The sequence below is a fragment of the Euprymna scolopes genome, chromosome 8 (assembly GCF_053919585.1).
Source record: "Euprymna scolopes isolate OS-2025 chromosome 8, ASM5391958v1, whole genome shotgun sequence".
Lineage (NCBI taxonomy): Eukaryota > Metazoa > Mollusca > Cephalopoda > Sepiida > Sepiolidae > Euprymna > Euprymna scolopes.
Genome location: NC_136489.1, coordinates 98,192,901 through 98,215,959, shown reverse-complemented (window position 1 = coordinate 98,215,959; position 23,059 = coordinate 98,192,901). Strand labels below are relative to the sequence as shown.

The 23,059-nt window shown below is 31.7% G+C and overlaps 1 protein-coding gene across 1 annotated transcript in view; it reads right to left on the bottom strand.

Annotated features, from left to right (window-relative positions):
• Positions 1–15,199: 15,199 nt before the first annotated feature.
• The window catches only part of LOC145283666 (protein BCCIP homolog), a 34,501-nt gene continuing 26,641 nt past the window's right edge, over positions 15,200–23,059 (bottom strand). The window contains exons 6-7 of the mRNA XM_080132673.1: positions 19,036–19,201; positions 15,200–15,429 (exon numbers count right to left, since the gene is read on the bottom strand). Coding sequence (XP_079988799.1) covers positions 15,265–15,429; positions 19,036–19,201 — 331 coding nt within the window. The 3' untranslated portion in view covers positions 15,200–15,264. The remainder of the gene's footprint in view (positions 15,430–19,035; positions 19,202–23,059) is intronic.

The following is a 23,059-nucleotide window of genomic DNA, read 5'->3' as shown; positions in this document are numbered from 1 at the left end:
CCCCTATTATGATCACTTAAATGTATTGTTTTGGGCTCAAATCAAGTTATTAAGTTAGATCCATGTCCAACGAACCTATATCTCAAATTTCAAGTGTTTAGACCCAAAATTGTCGGAGGAGTTTGGTAGAGTTCTCAAAGGCCAAATCGTTGAACTTTGACCCCTTAATCGCCGAATTTCTGGCCAAAAACCGATCACATCGATTTTCCAAAATCTCAGTACCCTGTATATCAAATTTCGAGTCTTTAGACTAAAAATTGACAGAGTTATTGCGTAGACACACAGACACACAGACACACACTTTCACTTTTATAGATATAATAGATAGATAGATTTGTTATGAGAATGAAGATACATGTACAAGTCACAAAATTGCAACTTTCTTATATATAAATCTCAATGTATAATAGTTTGAGTAAGATTCAAGAAGAAAGTTCGTTTGAAGCGTTTCGCTGCCCAGCGTCCATGTTTGAGAAGCGTTAACCCAGGACCAGAAAAGCGAATCCTTCAGATACATTCAATTTACCTTAAATTGGCGGTTTTGGAAAAAAAAATGACAACTGCGGACTTTCTTTTGGGCGGCACTGTATATATATATTTTCTTAAGTTCATTCATCCAGCGGAAGTCTCGAAATAAAGACGAAACGTTGATGAACACATAACTCGGTTTGTTTCCTTTGTATATATATATATATATATATATATATATATATATATATATATATATATATATATATAAATCTATCTGTAGAAATATATTTTCTTATAATATATATCAATCCTTATTCAAGAAGTTCAATGTAATTACAGACCAATATAGAGAAAAAATGACAAAAAGTTATACAATTCTTGACAATTTTGGAATATAAGTCAACTGAATTAAAGGAATAAATTATAAGATGGTCAACATCATGAATTTTGAAATATAACTTTTTGTCATTTATTCTCTCTCTCTCTCTCTCTCTCTCTTCTCTATCTATGTATCTATCTATCTATCTATATATATATATATATATATATATATATATATATATATATATATATATATATATTGAGAGAGAGGAGGAGAGACAGAGATATGCGAAGACTGAAGTAGCTAAAATAGGTACATAAGGTAAATAAGTACATAGGTAAATACGTAGGTAGGTACATAGGTAGATATATATTAAATGTAGCTTTTTTATTTGTTTGTTTGTTTGTTTGTTTGTTTTTTGTAGGTCATTCTTTTTTATTTCTTAAATACCAGCTGCTTCTTGCGTATAACTGTGTGCGCTTCCGAAATTCCCCCAAACGTATATCTCTTCATTTAAACACCTGGAAAACGTCCCACGCCCTTCCAATGGGCTAACTTGGCAGGCCCGACGACGTCATGGACGGGCCCCCATGTAACTTTGCTCGCCCCTACCCATGATCCAGATAATAATTATCCGACACTGAACGTTTTAAATCCCTGCTGATCCCCTCCCTTACAACAACGTAACAACGGGCCGATGATTTTGGTTAATTGCCTCCCTTTAAAACTCATTACGGAACCTATGCACTTGAGAACAAAAGTAGCCCTGATGGAAATGAGAAAACCTACTTTTTTTTTTTTCGGCCAAAGATACGATGAGCACTCGTGTGTGCCTCACTCCATTAGGATGGGTCGGTGAGATAGATATCTAACTCAGCGCAATCTGATTCAAAGCCAACAAAATACACAATACACACACAAACATTATATATGTATATATATAAATATATATATATATATATATATATATATATATATGCTTATTTCAATTATATTTCACCTTTTATTCATACCCATCCTTTAATTTATGAAGCTCAATGTAATTACAGAGCATACACAAATATATTACAAAAAGTCTATATTCCAAATTTCAAGATGTTGTTCATCTTACCGTTTATTTCTGAACAACATCTTGAAATTTGGAATATAGACCTTTTGTCATTTATATATATATATATATATATATATATATATATATATATATATATATATATATATATATAAACGAGGGTCTTTCAAAAAGTAAAGACTTTCATATTTTTAACTTAAAAAGTTGAAGAGTTACGAAGACGGAAGTGGTACCATTAAAACGAGCGACCGTGTGTGCTTCAGAATTTATTTTTCTTCATAGTCACCACCATTCTTAATGCACTTTTTCCAGGAATTTTATGACGTACGTCTGCTTACGACGAACGTCCATGACAAAGGTTGTTTTCTTGGTGATTCCTACAGTCAATATCTGCAATTAAGAGATGAAACTTTCAGGTTCATTCATCATAACAATCCAATTTGCAAACATGAGAAAACGGGATCATCGGCTGTTTATCACGTAACAGAAGAGGAGAAACTTAAAAACAGAACTATTAAAGCTATGGTATTCCAATGGTAATAATCAAAGAAAGGACTAGTTTACTAAGAATCAAATGGAGACACAATTCAGTGTTTTCACTAATATGTCTACAATGTGGCCTACTTAAAAGAAGCCCGGAAAATATAGCAGAGAGGAGGAACCTTCTTTTATTGTTTGAATTACCTGTAGTGTTATAACTAACAGATGCTGAAAGTGCTCCCCGTTTACATCTATGCATTTCTAGGCGCGTTTAACAATGTTTGCAGATACTGCCTGAAGATATTCTCTGGTGATTCTTCTGATAACGTTAGTAATGTTCTTCTTTAGTTGGTCTAGATTGTGAGGATTATTAGCATAAACTCGAGACTTTGATATATAGGGTATTTGGACCTGTAGCACACTTTCGATTTGATTTTTAACCAGTAAACATTGCAGCTAAGGAATCAAAATCGAAGAAAAAACATTGACCTTGCCCTAACGTAAGTTGACTATACTCGTTTTCTTTTTTGAAGGCGGGTTGTTTTTCTTGGGTAAATTTGACACACTGCTGTCAAAACTTCCAACTCTAAAATTCGATACTCTTTCAAGTTGACTTGCATACGACTATGTACGTAGCATGCCTTCTTCCAAATCGTCCTCCTACTTCCTTATTATTAAATTAATTTGGATATTTCGCATTGGTTAATTAATTTTGATATTTCCTATTATTAAATTAATTTTGATATTTCATTTTTTTTAATTAATTTTTATATTTCGCATTGATTAATATTTTATGCTGAATGGTCAGAACGGCGCGTTCTTTTAGGGAGGCTCGTTTATCCCCTTACGTTATGATCATTTGCTGAGAAAGCTGTTCATGCTACAGTCTAGTAGCACCGAAAAACAGGGTGCTGTAATAAATTTTAGACGGGTTTTCTTACATGCAATAATATCTTTGGCGTTTATTGCATGTGTATATTTTATTCTTCGCCCCAAAATAAAAACATGGTATTTTGTTTCCTTGCGAAAAATTGAATGTTGTTTTTGGTTTGTTTTTTTTTTTTTTTTTTTTGTTATTGAAGAAAAGGCTATTGCTATTTATAGCACGCGTGGTTGTGGCGTATTTCAGCTGTGTTTTTGTTGACAAACATGAGAGTGGCGATCTGGTAAACTAGACAATATCGATTATGATCTGAAGTTTTTCGACTGGTTTCCTCCATTTTCGTTTTTGTTAGCACAACGTCTCAGCCATTTTACCCTTTAGTCTTCTTCAAAGCAATCCTTTATTAGAGTCCAGTGAGTTCGGTTCCGTTCTTCATATCTTATGATATTAGATGTTATTCATTGTCGTTATTTTTTTTTCTTTCTTTTTCATAAAGAAGCGTCTAATATTATTTCATATATATATATTTCTTTTATGTTATTAATGTTCTCTATATATATTGAGATTTCGTCAAAACTTTCTTTGTAATATCAATCTGATATTTACATGTACACATATGGCTGATTTCAGTAACGTTATTACATCCTATCCACTTTGGTATTTTCAAAGAATTGATTCGTATTTTCAGTGTTAGGAAAAAAACCCAATAACTTTACTTCGCGATTGTCAGCTCAACTCATTCGGTGAGAAAACATGCTTTATTGCTTCCAAAGTTTGGCATATCTATCACTACGATTGTCGTTCGTTCTCTTTCAATAAATAAAAACCAGTGATCCTTATATGACCTGTGCGAAGTTAGGATAATATTACTTCTTCCTTTCGGGATTTTGTAAAGATCTCTTTCTATTTTTCTGCTATATTTTTTATTACATGCAGGGTGTTTTTAGAGTTTTGTTACCTCTACCACACAAATTAACAGAACTAGAAAAATTAACAGAACTAGAAAAATTAACAGAACTAGAAAAATTAACAGAACTAGAGGACAAGTAACACTAAATGCGCCATTCGATATATATTCAAGCGAAAATTACTGATAATATGCGCATTGTGTGTTTGTTTCAATATCGATATTTTTAGGAATATGTGCGTAACACTAAGGGAGAGAATTCAATATACATTCAAGTGAAAATATCTCTAAGATTATAGTATGTGTTGTGGCTCTGTTTAAACATATGAAGAATACCCGCTCCATTACGGTTAAATTCTCTAAACCGGACAGTTTTGCACCATTTTTAAATCTCCTTACAAAGACTCAAATCAATAAACTAAACATCGTGCCTATATTACTTATTCTTATATTGATAAAAATCCATTACATGATTTTGATTCTAGAAAATGTTTAAAATTTAAGACATAAGCTTAAGGATTCTTAAGAAGGAGCTGAAATTCAGTGAATTTTGCTTAATTTAGTGTTTAAGGATTATGGATGAAATTCAATGTAAAAATGATATATTTGAATTTTCAAATTGGAGGTTGTGTCCATAGTATGCCCCTAAGATCACCGAAGTTAAGCAACGCTGATTCTGGCCATTACCTGACAGGTGACCATTTGGAAATACCAGGCGCTGTATGTAGGAAAACGTCGACACATCCCTGCAATAACTACAAAAGCCTAACTTCGTTATCTCATCTGACTGAGATACACATGCGACTGGTGACAGTTTGTGAATTTGATATTCTTTAGAAACTTCCTCCTTCAGAGGAAACCGGTTCAACCCACCTAAGGTAAATGCCGCTGTTATTTATGCCTCCTAAAATTCCTTTAAAATATTAAATTAAGAAATTAAGGTTTGGCAAATATTTATTAATTGAAGTCTAATACGTATTGTTGAAAAATATCGGAGATAGCTGAATTTTCATGAAGGGTTTCGACTCCTTCTTTGCAGTATCTTCATTGTGATCTGAGGAAGCTACATTTGGAATAAAGTCGTATCTGAATTATGTATGCACATGTGAAGCCAAGCAGGTGTATATGAATAAATACTAAATTAAACTAAATATAGATCATATTTGGAATTCTTGCGCATAGCAGCTCTGTTCCAAAATGTATAAAAATCAGTTAATTAGTTTGAGAGTTAATCCTGTGCATACAAATATATAAACATACAAATACATAAAATCATAATGATCGGTTAATTAGTTTAGGCGTGAAACCTGTACATACAAATATATAAACATACCTAACATGTATGTTTGCCTCTCTCTCTCTCTCTCTCTCTCTCTCTATCTTTCTCTCTCTCTCTCTCTCTCTCTCTCTCTCTCTCTCTCTCTCTCTCTCTCTCTGTTTATGTGTGTGTTTACACAGCTTTCCTTTTGCATAAAGCACGAAATGGAGTAATTCAGTACAAATTTAAGTGAATATAATGATAAGTAGCAAAGTAGTAGCTACCCCGCTCGACAGCCCGACGACCCCAAACGCTGTGTGCCGTAGCTTTCTTCTTCGCCTTTCATCGTTCTAGTTCTGGTCGTGTTATCTTGTTCACAATGGCGACCGTCGATGGAGAGCGCACTGGCCCACAACTATAAAAATAAAATAAACACGGGGAAACAAGAAAAAAAAACAGATTCTGATGCTGCACATATATGTCGGTTGGACTCGGTGTGTGTGTGTGTGTGTGTGTGTGTGTGTGTGTGTGTGTGTGTGTGTGTCTTCTAAGTTCACATCTACGTTCTGTCGAGGCTGGGTTCGTCTGTTGCCGTCGGTTCATTTTGATCTCCCAAAGCTTTTCCGACCTGGACCAAGCCAGGATCTGTCGCCAACTGTAGTCAAAGTCCAACTGAACTCTCAACTCTGACTGTTGTAAATCGTTTGAGTCACACTGTCGTCGGTTGATCGCAAACTGATTTTTGTTGTCCGTAAATCGTTTTTATTGTTGTTAAAATTTCATCGGCTGTCACACCCCATATAACTCCTTAGCATCATAAAATTAAATATCTCTATCCACTATTCTGTCTTTTTGTTATCGCCATTCGTTACACCCGAATTTAAACGCTCCCTTACCTGTCTTTATCTATGTTAAGAGCAAATTTTTGTCCTTTGTCTATTAATAAATCTATTTCCTACCTTATTTGTTTTTCTACTTCATTCCTTAACGGCCGCAGGTAGACCATAGTATCACAGAAGTAATAGTATTTATTATAGTTTGTAATGTAAACAAGACAGCAGACGCAATGAATTTAATTATAAATTTTTAAAGTCTTCATGTAAAATTTGTAGAAGAAACGGAAGTTTGCTTTGGCTTCTGAACGTTTACGAAAACATTTTTATATAAATAGATTAAATTCTTTATTTAAATATGTATGTGTAATTTGTAATGGCAAAATCTGTTTTGAAAAATACCTTTGTTTATTCAGCATCTCTCCATCTAATGTTGAATCTGACTGAAGAGACGCGGGAAGGGCATATATGGTTAGAGATAATAGACTTTGATTTGAACCGCCAATGTTTAATTATACCGTTGTTGTTTTTTTTTTATATTTATTTGTTACCGATTTCAGTTCATATTGTTGAGGTTGAATGATTCAGTGTTAACTATGCCACAATTCAATGGAACAATTTCCAGGCCACTCACTGCTTTCAAGGTTGTTTTTTTTTTTTTTTTTTCAAAACACAACTCCAAAATGAACCCATCTCTGAAAACTCAGACATTTTATTTTTTTAACCGGAATCATCTCATTTGCATATGAGGTGACAAGATCGCCAGTATATAAAGAGAAGCAGCAACCATTTTTTTTTCTTCATTCTTTTTGTCTGCACCTATCTACGGGGTGCTGAGAGAACAGGTTTGTGTTAATTTTTTTTTAGGCATTTAATAATAAAATATTACGAATGTGCATAATATTTCCTGTTCTCTACACATATTTTTTATTTTAATGTTATTTTAGTTATTTCTCACTTTAATCTAATTTTATTTCATTTAAATGTAAAAAAAGCAAGGGCCATAATTCACGAACGAGTTATGTGTCTAACTAATCGAGAAATATAAAGTTTAACAACACATGTATACACTTATGGTGGATTAAAATTTGGAGGGTCGAAGACCCCAGGTATATTTTTAGATTGAAGTATATAATTGCGATACTCACAAATAAAACCCCAGAGAATTCTAAGAAAATAATTCACAAAAAGTTAAACTGAAATAAGGTAAGTAAGCGATATTGGAGTGGATTAGACAAGATGTTGCTTAACAATTTGTTTGTTAGTTTCTAGGTAATCAGCTACAAGTTTCTGATAGGACGAGTGGATGGGGTCATTTTCGGTAACAGTGGAGAGTGATTAATAGAGCGGCCAGATATCTGGAATTCTGGTTTAAAATGAATGAGAAAACTAAGAATACGAGATCAGATTTGGAGTCAGAGTTCGGCTTATTGTGATACACTCGAGTGAGGTAAGGGGCTGGAGACAAAGTAGACAAGCAAGCCTGTTTGAAGGGGGCATATGACGGAGTTAGTCTTAAGGTGAAATCTGTATTTGAAAGACAATACATTAACTAAGATTTGTATGCTTGCAGCGAGTGTCCCAACAGCAACACACACGCGCGCGCGCCAATCACAGTGTATACATCTGAGTTTGTATTTTATTGTGTGCGTCCTGTTTTGTTTTGAACACAACTTGTAAACCAGTGATCGTCAGTGCGAGAGACGCCACGATCAAAACAGAAGATGAAGGAAAAGAAAACTACAGCACACAAACGCTGGGTCGACCGGCTTATGGCCCTACTCAACTACTGCTCTGCATATATAATCTATGAAAGATAGCTTAAGAAATAGTCTCATATGATGACTAGAGAGGAAATGAATACGGTAAATAAGTTAACTGAAATCTGAATTGTATTTATGTGAGAGGCAAACGAAATCTCCAGATGTTAAAGAAAAAATGCGGGTTGTTATATCAACATTCCTAGCTAGATTTGAAAAGAAATCTCCGGATTTAGCGGAAAACCAGCTAAATTAGTAACATTGATGGAAGCTTTGCCGGTGTTAGTTTTTCATGGGCCTTTGTCTAATGCTCTTCGTCCCTGGGAATAAGCCTTTGTATGTGTGTACATGTGTGTGTATTCCCAACACGATCATATTTCACACATCCTAGAGAAAGGGATGGTTTCCGTGCGAGTTGGCTCATTTACATTCCTAGTCACATTCATTTAACTAAATTTGCTACATGAGTCAGGTGCCCCAGTGCATCTGTTTTAATGATGCTGCCTATATTTCAACAGTGTATCTAGCATCTTGATTCACATGCAACACATTGTTCGACTCTCACTCTGCACCTTTTATATATGAAATGTATAGATCATGGTCTGAGTTGAATATTTTGAGCTATTTTCGGGATATCTGTTGTGAAAACTTTTCTTGAGATTTTGTTCTGTTTGGGGCAGAATTTGAAACTTTGGGGTGAAATGTATAGTGTTTTTATAAGACATAAAAATTTTAATTTGAAAAGTTATGAGAGTCAGCGTTTATGTAACAGAGCACAGATATGTGTATGACAGCTATACACAAATGACCGAGCCGTGTGCGAGATGACGTCACAGCAAGGAAGGGAAAAGATTATAAAAAGAACATGTGCACAGACGGGGGATCACGTTAAAGAGAAGATCACATTCGAGAGGACAGAGGTCAGAAAGAAAGATCACATTAAATGTCTGATGTTTCGACAGAAAAAATGTGTCAAGTTATTGCGAGGGAGTCTACAACGTGTTGGTTCTACATTTATAATTTTTATGATTCATCGAATGGCTAAAAAAATAAACACTGCTTTGAAACAGCTATAAACAACCACATGACCTTTGTGCATGCGCCTTTCTTTTAAAACTTTGAAAAACGTTTTTACTAAAATTTAGCTAGCTATACATCACTATATGTTAGTTGTAGCTTTAATGGGAATATGTTTTCGGCTGAATATTATGCAAATAGTATGCAAGAAAGCCATTTTCTTTTCTATTTTCACGAATATTCAAATTCTGTATTGTTCCATTTTTTGTATCACGTTGTGAGATATAACTTTTCTTTTTGTGGTACTTATGCAGTTTACAGACCGTACTATTCTTAGGTAGAATTTTCAATTTAAGTTTAATTTATTTACTATATAGTTTCTTCATCAAATTGTTAGATAAAGTTACAGATTAGTTATAAAAAACTTTTTCCCTATGCTAAGAATGGTTTTCTAAATAAAAACATTATTTCAGCACGGTCTGTAAACTACATAAATACCCTTTTTTCTATGAAAAGCAATGATAGTTTTGGAAATGGAATTTCCTTTATTTCAGTGTTAATGTTGGAATGGTTGATTTCGTTTCACTTCAATTAATCATGCCCCCCCCCCCTCCCCGTCATCACATACACATACACTCATCATGGAGCTAATATTTGAAGATTCTAAGGAGGAAAACTCAGTTGCTTCGATCTGTCACGGATACCAAAGAAATAGATTCAGAATTCAGAAAACCCTCACAAGCATCTGTACGTTAATTAAGGCTATCAAAATTTTAGTGCAGCGTCTGTTGTTTTACAACCAAGTTGGAGTCTTCCTGTCTTTTCAACTAATTGTCTCTCACCTACCATTTAATACTAATTTTAAGTACAGCTTTTAAAGCAAAAAATACCAACTTTTGCTGTGACCGAAATACATTAACAACCAAGACAAGACAAAATGCAACTAAAGAATTGGTTACATCAACTAAAACATTATGAAAATGACATTCAAGATGAGAACAGTAGTTCAAAGAATCCAAATGATATGAATAACTAATCCTCATCTCAAAAATTCAGAAACATAATTTACTTTTTGTCTGATGAAGTAATCAATGAATTTTTTATATATTTTACTGGAAAGTTAAAAGTTAAACTTTTTTTTTCAATAAATTTTGTTTTTTATAACAAAATAAAAACAATGAGTTTTACAGCTGTATTTTGCATTATATTTTTGGGATTTGATGCAGTTTTTGAAACAGACAAAAACCAACTAGGTTAGGGTTAGATTAAGGTTAGGACTACAGTTATGAAATTCAATTTAGGTTTAGTCATTTTTAGTCAGTTATCGCCTGCATGACATGGATGTTATGAGTTACTCAGTTTATGGGTAAATTTGTCGTCTGTTTCTCAAGTGTTCTGATTGGCTAAGTGCTTCAGTATTTCCTAGCTGTTTATGTAAACGTCCAAAAGATGCTGGACAAAAAGTTGAAAACTAACTTTTTGTTCAGTATCTTTTGAATGCAGGATATTATTATTATTATTATTATTATTATTATTCACATCGATCTTACTGATAGCAGGAAATGTCATAAGCTAAGAAACTGAAGTAAAATATAAAAGTGACGATAGTTTTTCATTGGTTACTTCATCGAAATGTTAAGAAAAACGTCATGATTACTTTGCTTATCCTTCACCTTGTAATGTTGAATTTTCAGCAAGTTGTTATCGAGCATAATTTTTTAAGTCTTTGGTATGAATCGACCGAGGTTCAATCCTCGGTCTCCTGGCTCATTAGTGAACACTCTAATCGTTATGCCAAATGGATCAATCAATGTTAAGTAGCCAATGAAAAAAGATGCCTTCAGATCCCCATAAAATATGGCCTAACTAACTGTCTTATTACAAAGAGTTGATCGATCTGCTCCAAATTTTATTACCGTTAAAATCGATTTATTACACAGGTTTAGTGATAGAAAAAAAACTTCCCATTCTATAACAGAAAAGACTTTCAATGATTTTAGAAAATTATGCTTAATCTTTTTTTTTTTTCAAGTTTTTATCAAATATTTATATACAGAGAAAAAAAGTGAAACAATTTCAATTGTAGATACAAAAAATCTAAAAAAAAAAGAAGTAAAAAATGTTAATCATATTTTATAATAGACTAGCTTGGGTGCCCAGCATGGCCCAGGTGTTTGGAGGTGTGTGTTGAGCAAAAAAAAAAAAAAAAAAAAAAAAGTGGTAGTAGGCAGGCAGGCTCGAACCTGTGAATGAGGAGAGAGGTGTTAAAAAAAAAAAATGGTAGTAGCATGGGGAGGGAATCAAAATCACAGTAGGAAGCCAGGGTGAAGAGAGGTGTTAACAAAAAAATTTTAAGTGGCAGTAGGCAGGCAGGCTCAAACCCGTGACATGGAAAAGAAAGTGAAAGAAAATCTAACATCTTAGCTAATGTCTCCATGACGTGACCGGAAGTCAAAAGCATTCAAATTAACCGAAGTCAATCCAACGGTGACGATGACTTGCTAAAATGTCTGCAGAAAAAAATCAATCCGTCCTTGTACAAAACGGCCGAGTTTAGGGTGAATGAATTAATGTTTTAGTCCAATTTTTTATATTTGTCATCTGAGACGTCGAGCTTCAAAAGGATACTAATTTTGTCAGGATCCGTCGCCTCTGTCGAAATTTTTCACGAGACATACATACATACACACATTTAAACAGACAGGTGAGATTCATGTTATAGATAATTTACAAAATTACGAGAATGAATAAAAATTAGATTTAATTAAAAGTAATTACAAAAATATTACTTTAAAATATATTTTAAAATTTTCAAAACAAAAAAATATTTTTATAACATCAAACGAGTACGATTCAGATAGTCTGGTCCAACTATCATTCTTTTTATTTTTGTCTCTTGTCATTCGCAAAGTTTTTGAAAGATTGGTAAAAGGCAGGCTTCATAATTTTCTGGAAAGTCTGGTCCTCTTTATTGATGTTCAATATGGCTTTGTGGTTTTCTTCAACAGCTGATCTTTCAACTGTTAAGGAGCTGTCTCCTTATTTTCTTTTCCTATTAATGCCAGTGTTGGGCTTTATTCTAAGCCCAACGCAGTTACTTATCTATAGGAATGATCTTCCAAAGAATATTATTTAGAAAATTAAGATCTATGTTGATGCTACTATTCTCTTCTTGCCCATCTACCTTGGATGCACTGAAATATAGTTAATCTAGAAGTTGATCTACGGTGCCGCTTGTTGAACAGTGTTCTTTAATGGAAGGACGTTAAAATATAAAATGGCTTGTTTTGTTTAATCCTGTTAAGACTCAACTCATGTCTTTCAATCATAGGTGCATCTCTTTTTATCCCGAAGATTCTCATGGATGGTTCTATGTTTGTAGAAGAATAAACTCTGAAACTTGTGTCTTCCTTTCATATCCAATCTTTTTGGAGTTCATATATTTGATCCACTGCTCTTTCTACTTCTCATAAAGTCAGTTTTCTATCACTCTAAGCACTTTCTCATGCCTGAAGCTATTATCTATCTCTACAACTCTATCATACCATGTACAGAATAGTTATCGTATTTGAGATGGTGAACCTGTCGCATTTGAGGGTTCTTGATAAGGTGCAGAAACTCGTCAATAATTTTATTGGTACCATTCTTTCTTCTTCTCAGTAATCTCTCTCTCTCTCTCAGTCCTTATATTGCTAGTTTCAGTCTTTTTTATAAATACTATTATGGCATGTTTTTCAGATTTGGCTGATCTATTCGCTGCTTCATTTGTTCCAGCTCCTTTTACTAATTGGTCTAGTGGTCTGCACAAATTCTCAGTTTTGATCTTATTGTAATAAAGCTTTCTGTTTCAGTAGCTTCTTTCCAAGAACTACATGCTTACAGAACTTTTCATGGTGGCTGCTTTCCTTCTACTCAGTTTTGTTTTCTTCAAGACTAAGATCAATGGGCATCTCCAGACTTTGCTATAATCATCTTTATACAGCATAATCATGTTGACACGTTGGTTGTATGTGCTCTTTGCCTGTTTTGGCATTTGTTTCCAATCATCCTGAATCTGCACTTGCCATTGGTATTTAACAAAACCAACTCAGGAAAGGTATGGTTGAGATTGTGCAACTCTTGCCACAAAAATTTCATATACAGGCACCCTTACAGTGGGTATGCATAGTTTGTCAAGAGTGAAGGAAGCTACCATAATCATATTTAGATCAACTAGCTTCATGCCTTGTCTGGAGTGATTTGATAATTTTTTTTTTTACTATGTTATACATGGTGTAAATATGATTTGTATCCAATTAAATTGTTGATGTATATTTTGTAAGTAGTCTGTAAACGGTAGATGAGATCTTGATTCTTGCAAGGTGTCTGCCTCTTTTAGGCAACATCAAATGTACATGTACAATCGCACACTGATCCATTACGACTGCGCAATTCCCAAAGCTACATAATCAGAAAACAGAGCTGTGAAACTTGACACTGACAAAGGAGAGAGAGTAACAACCTTAGTTGTTGTCAATATCGTTTTAACGCTGGTTTAAGATAACTAAATACCAGGGTCTTATGGACATCATGAATAGAAGCTGGAATATTAAGATCTCCATCTGTTCAGTAATTATAAGGAGCTAAAGGATTCGCGGAAAAAATTTTAAAAACTACCTGGCAAATAAACCCCGTGAATCAAGTGCAAGAGATCCAAACAATTGCGCTTAAAGAAATGATTAGAATTTTAAAAAGATCTTTCAGTTGGAGACAATGAAATAGCATCTGTATGTCTGGTATCCAGTAGGACGTCTCATCCCCAGCTAAACAAAATCAAAGAGAGAGAAAAAGTGAGAAAGTTTGAATGCATACTAGACATTATCCTCCAGGTTATTTGGTTTCTCTACAAAGGAGTTTGTCAGGACAGCCTGGTATGAAGATACTTTGCTCTATAAACCTAAACCAAATATTCAAAATATGATAATATTTGAAGTCCTTGCAATGGTGCACCTTCTCTTAGTGATGTTACTACAATTAACAACACTAAGTTGGATATTCCACCAGACTAGTTGAATCGCAAAAGCAAGAAAAAAAGCACAAGGAAATGGCGTATAAAATAATTGATTTAAAAGTGGAACATTATTGTTCTCCATTATTTTAGTTACTCATGCTTTCAGACGTAGAGAATAACTTCAAATAAGCATTCAGGTATTTATGTACCTTATAAATAAATCATATATTAGCCGCAGGAAGAGGTTCCTTAATTTCTGAAATTTACCAAATGGAATGAAAAATAAACAAAAGCTATATTTGTGTGGCTCTTCTTTTAGTCGAATAGAAACTAGACGTTCATATGCGAACATACAGAGGAAATTTGAATGCCTCCTAGACACTGTGCACGAGTGTCTAAGATCAATCTATGCATAAGAGTTTGTGAGGATAACCTCACATGGAATACTCTCCCTACAAGTAAACCCTGGCTAAATATTGAAACTAACAGTTTTCAAAGCCAAATAAGATTCCTCAATATGACTAACCCACGCTGGCTTTTACGAAGAATGGTGCACCTTCTCCAAGTGATGTTGCCTCAAGTAACAGCACAAAACCTGGATACTCCACCAGACTAGATGAATCCTTGACTTGAAATCCATTAAGACCCAGAGACCAATTAAAAGACATACTATAAAATTGTTAACTGGTCGATTAGGAAGAGGAAGATTAATGTTCTTAACTTCTTTACTAACTCAACATTTGAGATGTTAAAGAGATATTTAATAAAATATTCAAATATTTATGCATCTTATATAGAAACCAAGTATTAGCGTCAGAAAGGTGGCTCCTTGATTTTTAGAGAACTTAGACTGAAGTAAAATTAAACAAAAAAGAAAAAGCCATATTCTTGTAGCGTGTGGTTCTCCTTTTTTGCAACAATCAAATTTATTTGGACACATAGCATTTTAAAAATATGTCCCCGGCACCTAACCCTAACCACTCAAATCTCGGATTTACTGTTTGTTTTTAAACTCCACTCATTAACTTAGCAGTAACATTTTTAAAACACTACCATTACAGGTCACAAACTTGGAAGAAATGGCAAGTAAGGGTCGACTCCTCATTTTCTAAACCTTGCAAATTGGAACGATATCACCAAATGAGTCGGCCACATTTCTAAAAGTGATGACAAATAAAAAAAGTTTATAAAGTGAACAATAATACAAAATTCCACAGAAAAACAAGAGATTTCTTTCATTTATTAATGATAAAATGAGGGACATGAGGTGGGGGTCAAGCTTTCTCAATGGCTGCCTTCATCGCTGCCACAGCACTATCAATTTTATTGCCGTCAATTACAATGATTGTTCGCAAGCATTCCAATTCATCTTCCCATTCTCCATCCCCAATGGAATCTCGCTGGTTTGCAACAGAAATTGTGAAATGGTTTTTGGCAAACTGAAAAAGAGAAAGAAAAAAATGTGAAAGTTTCTTTTTATTAAAAATTTTATTTCTTAGCAAAACTTTCTCTTATTCACAAAAAAAAAAAAAAAAAAAAAAAAAAATTTAAACCAATATTTGGAGGAACAGATATTTAGGTTCTTGACCAAAATTTCCCTCATAAAGCAAAAGTCTCTATAATATACATGCCTGTAACAAAACAAAAATATCATATTCCAAAAATCACATAAATTGTTTAAGTAGTTTTATTTTTAAATAAGAAAATCAAATTTCATAAGTGACACTTGTGTCTGCCAATTTTGAAAATAATCTAAAACAAAGGGATATAACTTAAGTCAAACTTGCGAGATTCATGTTGTAATGCCTACAAATTCCCATTAATCACCTCAAAATGATTTTCTTTATACAAGTAAAAATACTTGATGAATTCACATGATTTTAGGAATATGATATTTTCATTTTGTCACAGGTACATATACTATACAGATTTTTGTTTATTTTTGTTTTTAATATGAGGGGAATTCTGGATTAGAACAGACAAATTTCAATAAAGAAAAACATTTCAGAATTTATAGACATCAAATTGAATAACTTACAAAGCACCTATTTATGAAAACCAAATGCGATTTGTTTGTCATAAAATATTAACACTTTTTTTTGGTTATTTATTGATGCAACTAATACAAGTTACTTTTTCTACCTATGATGGTAATTTTGGGGTTCATACCTTTCCCTCTAAGTAGTAATGCATAAATGATCACAATGGATTAGCAAGAACTTGACAAATTTGATAAAACAACAGAATAAGCTAAGATGGCATGCATTAAGATGGTTGAGTTATGTGTATACTTAGCAGAGCTTCATCACATGCTTGAAAACAAAATTCCACCACATTTTTGGGACTAGAGATTGAACATTTTGGTGTGAAGCACTCTTTAATCATGGTAAGCAATCATTTAGTTATGGTGACCCAATAAAAGCACTGGTCCTCATCACCTCACAGAGTTGGTGTTAGGAAGTGCATTTGGCTGATAAAAATCTTGTTGCATTTCAAGTTATGTAGTTTAAATAACGTCCTGGCCATATATAGGTTAGTTTGGAAATCAATTTTTAAATACTGTTTCGCATGCAAGTTACATTTTAAGTTTCATACAAAAGTAGAATTTTGTCGCCAAGCTTCAGTAGTAACTTTCATTTTTGTTGTATGGGAGAACATAAAAAAAAAGATAAGTGATTGTTATGTAAGTGAGCATACAAAGATCACCAATCCTGAGGACGACATATCATTACCTTAGAGGCTTTAATTTTAAAAAATAATAGGTAAGCAATCAAGACCAACATACTGTCATTGTTTTTGTCAGCACAATTATATTAAAATGGATCATGGTGTCAATTGAATAACTCATCTATACTCACAACTAAAGGGAAGTAATTCTTGAAATTACTAAATCATAAATACAAAATCAGAATAGAAAAAAACTAGAATTTTAAGATCTACTCAAGAATATATAATTTTAGCAAGAATAAAATTGGAGTAAAATGTAAAATATTTTAAGTTTTGTCTAGAAATGTACTATCTTAGAAACGATTTGCAACATTATATTAGTGATGGGGAAATTCCAAAATTTTTCCTGACTCCAATATAATTACGGATTCTCTTCTGAATTCCCAATTCCAATTTTTTTTAATTTCAAAATAAATATACATTGCTTTCTTTTAATTTTCTAAATAGCTGTAAAACCTTTGTAACGTGTGCATATATTTTTACAAACATAAAAAAATACACTTAGGGTTAACATATATTACACAAATAGATCTTTCTAAATATTTTTCTCCAATCTTTTCCTTGTAACCGATTGAAAATAGTGAAACAACTAAAGATTTATTCATATAACAATTTGCATTAGTTTGTCGTTAATTAACAAAATACAATAATTGACGATTGATATACAAAATAAGATGAGGTAGGAACAGAATAGTTTACAAAGCCCCCTCCCCATTTTAACAATGAGTTTTTAAACAATATAGTTACTATTTAGAAAACCATTCTTAGCATAAAAACAGAGAAGGCATGCATAGTTAACTATTCTGTATGTTTCCTCTATCAAAGAATGTTCATGTTTTTACCTTAATTGTAAAGATTTCATCAGTTATAATAGATATAATATATAATAGAAGATATATGTAATAGATTGGTTTGTTTTATTGTAAAAAGAAAAAACAAGGTACAGTGTTACGACTAATAATAGTAACAGCAAATTTGTAGATTAATACCTTCAACTAAAACACCCAGAAAAAAGATTCTACTTTTTTTTTGGTTAGTATGTGTGAACACCTTGAAAAACTTAACGAAAAGAAAAAAAAAAACGATTATTTTATAATTTAAAGTGAGAAATAAACGAAGAACATTTTTTAGATTTACTTGAAATTTCATTATTAATCATATTTTACAGATTTTTTTTTTTTTTGACAAAAATTTTTCAGTAGTTTGTAAATCAAGTGCATTCTTTTAAAGCTTAACTAACTAATTTAACTAACCTAATTTAACTAACCTAACTAATTTAACTAACCTAACTAATTTAACTAACCTAACTAATTTAACTAACCTAACTAATTTAACTAACCTAACTAATTTAACTAACCTAACTAATTTAACTAACCTAACTAATTTAACTAACCTAACTAATTTAACTAACCTAACTAATTTAACTAACCTAACTAATCTAACTAATTTAAGCAAAGTTTCAATTTTTTTTTACATTGTATTTTGATGCTAATGGTCATCGATAGATTTTAGTTTTAGTGATAGTTTTCAAAATATTTATCATGGAAAATTAAGTTTAAAAAATATTTATCATAAGTACTAGCAATGGAAAATTAAGTTTTAAAAATATTACAAGAATCAATTTTGGAATCAGAAATGAGGCTAAAATTTTTTAATTCCGATACCTCAAAAAAAGTTCTAATTTTTCTGGCTCCCGATTCTGATTAACAGTCCCAACACTAATATACATATCTCATATGAAAGAAAAAAGGAAAAACAATTAAATACAGGGAGAAAAAACATTTTTCTTCTTGTGTTTATTTTTCTTTCTCTCTTTCATATTTTTCCCCCATTACTTTTTATTTTTTGATCCTGTACTTATCCTCATATTTAGCATTCCAGCTTGATTAAATATTAAGATGAGATTCCATTTTGTAACTGTCATTAGCCAAGAGTTTTAAAAGTGGCTGATATGTGTCAAGGGAAATAACTCAGTAAAAGATCCATTAGCAAAACTTTAAAAAAAGCTTTCAACTCACAATGACAAGTTATATTTTTCGTGAATTAAATATAGTTTGCTCAATTTGCTTAGTAATTCTCGTGCTGTTCAAGTTTTAGAAATAGGTTAAATTGACTAAAGACTGTTCATTTGGTCGGTTACCTCGGTCAATTTGTGTATCACAAGATTCATGAGAGGGAGTGTAAAATTGCAAAAAGCTCATGACACTGGGTGCGACAAAATGGTAAAATAGTTATTAGAAGTGTTGATCAATTATTGTTCAATGGTTGGTTTCACAATATAATTTTTATTGAATTAAAAAATAATAATTTCAACTGACCTGCATCAAAAATTCCTCTTCTGCATTTAAAAAAACCACATCTTTGATATCAATGACAGAATCTTTAGATTCTTCTTCTGGTTGTGGTCGACATGTTTTACAAATGAATATGTATTGATCAAATGTGTATTTCATATTTTTTGCTTTGTCACTTTCAAGATCTTTTCTGAAAATAAAAAAATAAAAATTAAAAAATTTTCAACAGTTGAAAATCAAATTTGGTGCAAAATAGAAAACAAACAAAAATACCAAAATTAGAAAAAATTTTATGATATACATACCTGTGGCAGAAAGAAAATATCATACACCAAAAATCACATAAATTAATCAATTTAAATAAAAAAAAAGAAAAGAAAATCAAATTCTATGGCTAACAACAATTGATGATCTCTCAATGCCATTTTGTAGGACAAGAGGGATATTTCCAAATGATTCAAAGTTTTGAAAGATTTTAAAAAGTCATTCTTAACATGAAGAGAAGGGCATTAAAAAAAATTCAAATTCACTTAAAATGATTTTCTTTTTAAAAATAAAACTACTTGATAAATTTAGGTGATTTTTGTTGTACAATATTTTCTACATCATAAAGATTTTTCATTTTTCTTATCGGAGGAGAGAGTGATGGACTTGTAACTCAGATTTTTAACAAAACCAAATGCCAATGTAAATTGTTTTCAACATTTTACTGGAATATTTTTTTTAATATGGGAATTTTCAGTTTTAAACCATTTTTATTATTATTTAATTTATTAAAGAAAAATAGGTATTCTTAAATTCCACTAATCCAATCTGAACCCATAAAGAAGTAAATCTTATTTATAACTCATGATAGGGTAATTCCATCTCAAATCATCCAAACTATGACACCCTTACCTCTCAGATTTTTTCCAAATTTTCACCATATGTGGGTATCATAAAAAACTAGGGAATCCTGAAAATTTGAGCTTTTAACTTTAAGCGGTTCCGGAAATATTGTAATTTTGGTATTTTATCTATATTGCGTTGAGGCACAAATTCACAAAATTATGAAATTACGTTTTGGAGCATAAATCAATTTCTAGACTAGGTAGAACCTTGAAATTTTGCATGGACAAGGTTTTCCACATGAGGAATCCAAAAATCATGTTTAAAACCTCGGAAAATAACTTTTTTTGAGTTATTGAACTTTTAAGCCAAGATTTGGGTATTGGTCTAAGGTGACCCCAAAACACATGTGGCACTATTGGGAATTTTTTTTTTTTTTTTGTCCAAGACATTCTTGATAGTCTGAACTTAAATTCTTCCAAAAAAGGTGTTTGGTTCTTTCCTCATTAGCTCACAATCGAACCTCAAAGATGGGCAGTTTTACAGGCCTCACTTTCAGACAGCAGTGTACAAGGAGTCACTTGACTTCACCATAAACAGGAAATCCTGAATTTTATTTTGACTTCCTGTTCATTTAAGAAGTGGTATTGCCGCTTTCTAGTGTTTCTTTAAGTTGGCTGAAACTATTTTGTTTGTTTTTTGTTTGATGCAAGGATGCAAGTAGCAGGTAAAGCCAAGTAACCGGATAGCTCACAATCGAACCTCAAAAATTGAGGAATCACAGTGGTTGGTTGTTTTTTTTGTTTTACAGCAAATCAGCCCTTTTCAGGTTATTTAATACCGAATCCAAAGATTTTGTAGAAAATTTTTTAATAGAATATATTTGTTGTTTTCAAGTCCGTTTCTATTTAACCCATAGTTGGGACTAGTGGTGGGACGATTAATCGGAATCGTTAATCGTAAGAATCGTGTATTTTGGGAGGTATCGGAATCGGAATCGCATTGTTAAAAAATACCTTAATTTTCCGATTCCTTCATTACGATTCTTTTAGTCTGATGTTGAAAAAAAGAAAAAACTTTCCTGATATTCCTAACCGCAAGAGAGAAATGTAGCATGTTATAAAAAGAAACCAAAGAAATTCATTATCAACAAGGCAATGCTTAGTGCCCCCTCCCTTACAAGGTTCATTCATTCAGATCTATTGTAATCAAAACTACAAAAGAATTAACTTGAAAAGAAGTATGCAGGGCTCTACATTGCGAGTAAAAATAAAAATACGCTTATCTTTTTGGCGACTTTTTTTTTACTGACAAATCTTCTAATACTGAATGAAAATGCTTTTTCAACTTATATTTTCTTAAAATAAAACGAGCAAAGTCAAATTATTTAAACAGTAAAAGGTTTAATAGAACAATATACTTTTTTTCTTTTTTTAAAAGAAGGCTTTTGAAAGAAATATCTCTAAAATGAAATTGATCACGTATTATTTCGAAGTTTTGACAGTAGTCGGCTTCTTTTGAAGTTTCAAAAAAATCGACCCCATACCTATCTCTTCCAAACCTAAAGTTATTAAATAACCCCTTCGTTAATTTAAGGGTAATTAATTCAATTCAGTCAAGTTTTTTTTTTTTTTTTTTTTAATTTCATTGAAATAAAATCCATTATTTTTTTTTTTTTTTCTCCAGAAAGATAAAACCCTGAATTTGATTATATTAAAAGCAGAATAATATAATCGTTTTTCTAGAATTTTAAATTGAAAATTAAGTGTTTTGCGCAGTTTTTTGCCGAACGAAAAAGAAATTAATATATATATTTTTAAAAGGTTTTGTAATCAATTAATTTTTATGTCTAAATAATATTTACGATTAATTAAATAATTTCATTTTAAAAAGTATTTATAAATAGAATTTTACTTAAGATTTATAGTTTAGCAATATTGAACCGCATCAACCATGTGTGAATTGAACACAGTCAACCAAAAAAAAATTCAAAAGAAAATGCATATTTGCATTTCATTATGTAAACTTTTATACATTGGTTTCAAAAATTAAATTCTATAAGTTTTTTTTGTTAACTACCGGTTGGTACAATTTACCGCCCCATCCCGTTATATTTTTTTTTTTTGTCTTTTTTAGCGGATTATTTTCAATTAATTATCCAAATAAGTGACTAGCTTTAAAACAAAATTTAATAGTAAAGTATTTGTTTACAGATAAACTGAACTTTCTAATATGGCCCAAAGTCCAAAAAGTCTTGCATGGAAACTTTTTGAAGTTGATGAAGATGAAGAGTTGAAAGCCATTTGCAAAGTCTGTCAAATTAAAATATCGCGAGGAATAAAACCATCTAACATGACCACAACCAACATGTTAAAACATTTAACTATGAAGCATCCAAATAAATTGGAGGAGCAAAATAAAAAAGAAAAGGAACAAAAAATTACCAACTAGTCACTCAGAGCAGTTTTATTAGTGAGGGTCGAAATCGCAGTGTTTTTTTTTTTTTTTTTTTTTGCCTACGTCACCATCTAGGTGTCACCAATTTTTTTAACCCTCTTTAACTTCAAAGAGTAAATACAATATATACAACTAAAAAAATAATTTTTAAAAATGCTGATTCTATTCATGAAAAATTCTTTTAACTAGAAATTAAAACTTAGGTAAAGTTAGCTGACTGACAGCAACAGGAGCACTGGTTAACTACTGAACCACGTGGAAAGGTGTGGGGGGGGGGGGAAAGGAAATTAAATGATGATAATAAATTATGATAACCATCTTTGAAAGGCACTAAACTCCTAAAATTTACTTCTTTAAAATTTTAGGCGGCACTCCCCGGTGATTTTAAAGCACTCTCTCTATCAAAAAAAAAAAAAAAAAAAAAAAAATTTAATTTTTAAGTTTGGGAAAGATATATTTATTATAACAGAATTCCTGTATGAAGACTGGATCTACTTTATTGGATGTTAATTTGTGAGATAAGTAATTTTTCAATGTTTAATATGTTTTTAAAGTTTCAATTATCAATTAAATTTTTTTAATTACATTTATTTTTCAATTTATTTAAAAAAAAAACAGGGTTTTAAATGTATTTTTCAAGGTAACGAGCTTCGAAAGAAGTCTAATAAAAAAAAAAATCACTTAATTTTTAATTTCGACAACCCTGAGAATTTAATTATTAAAAAAATATTGAAATGTGACATTTTTTTATTTAACATTTCTA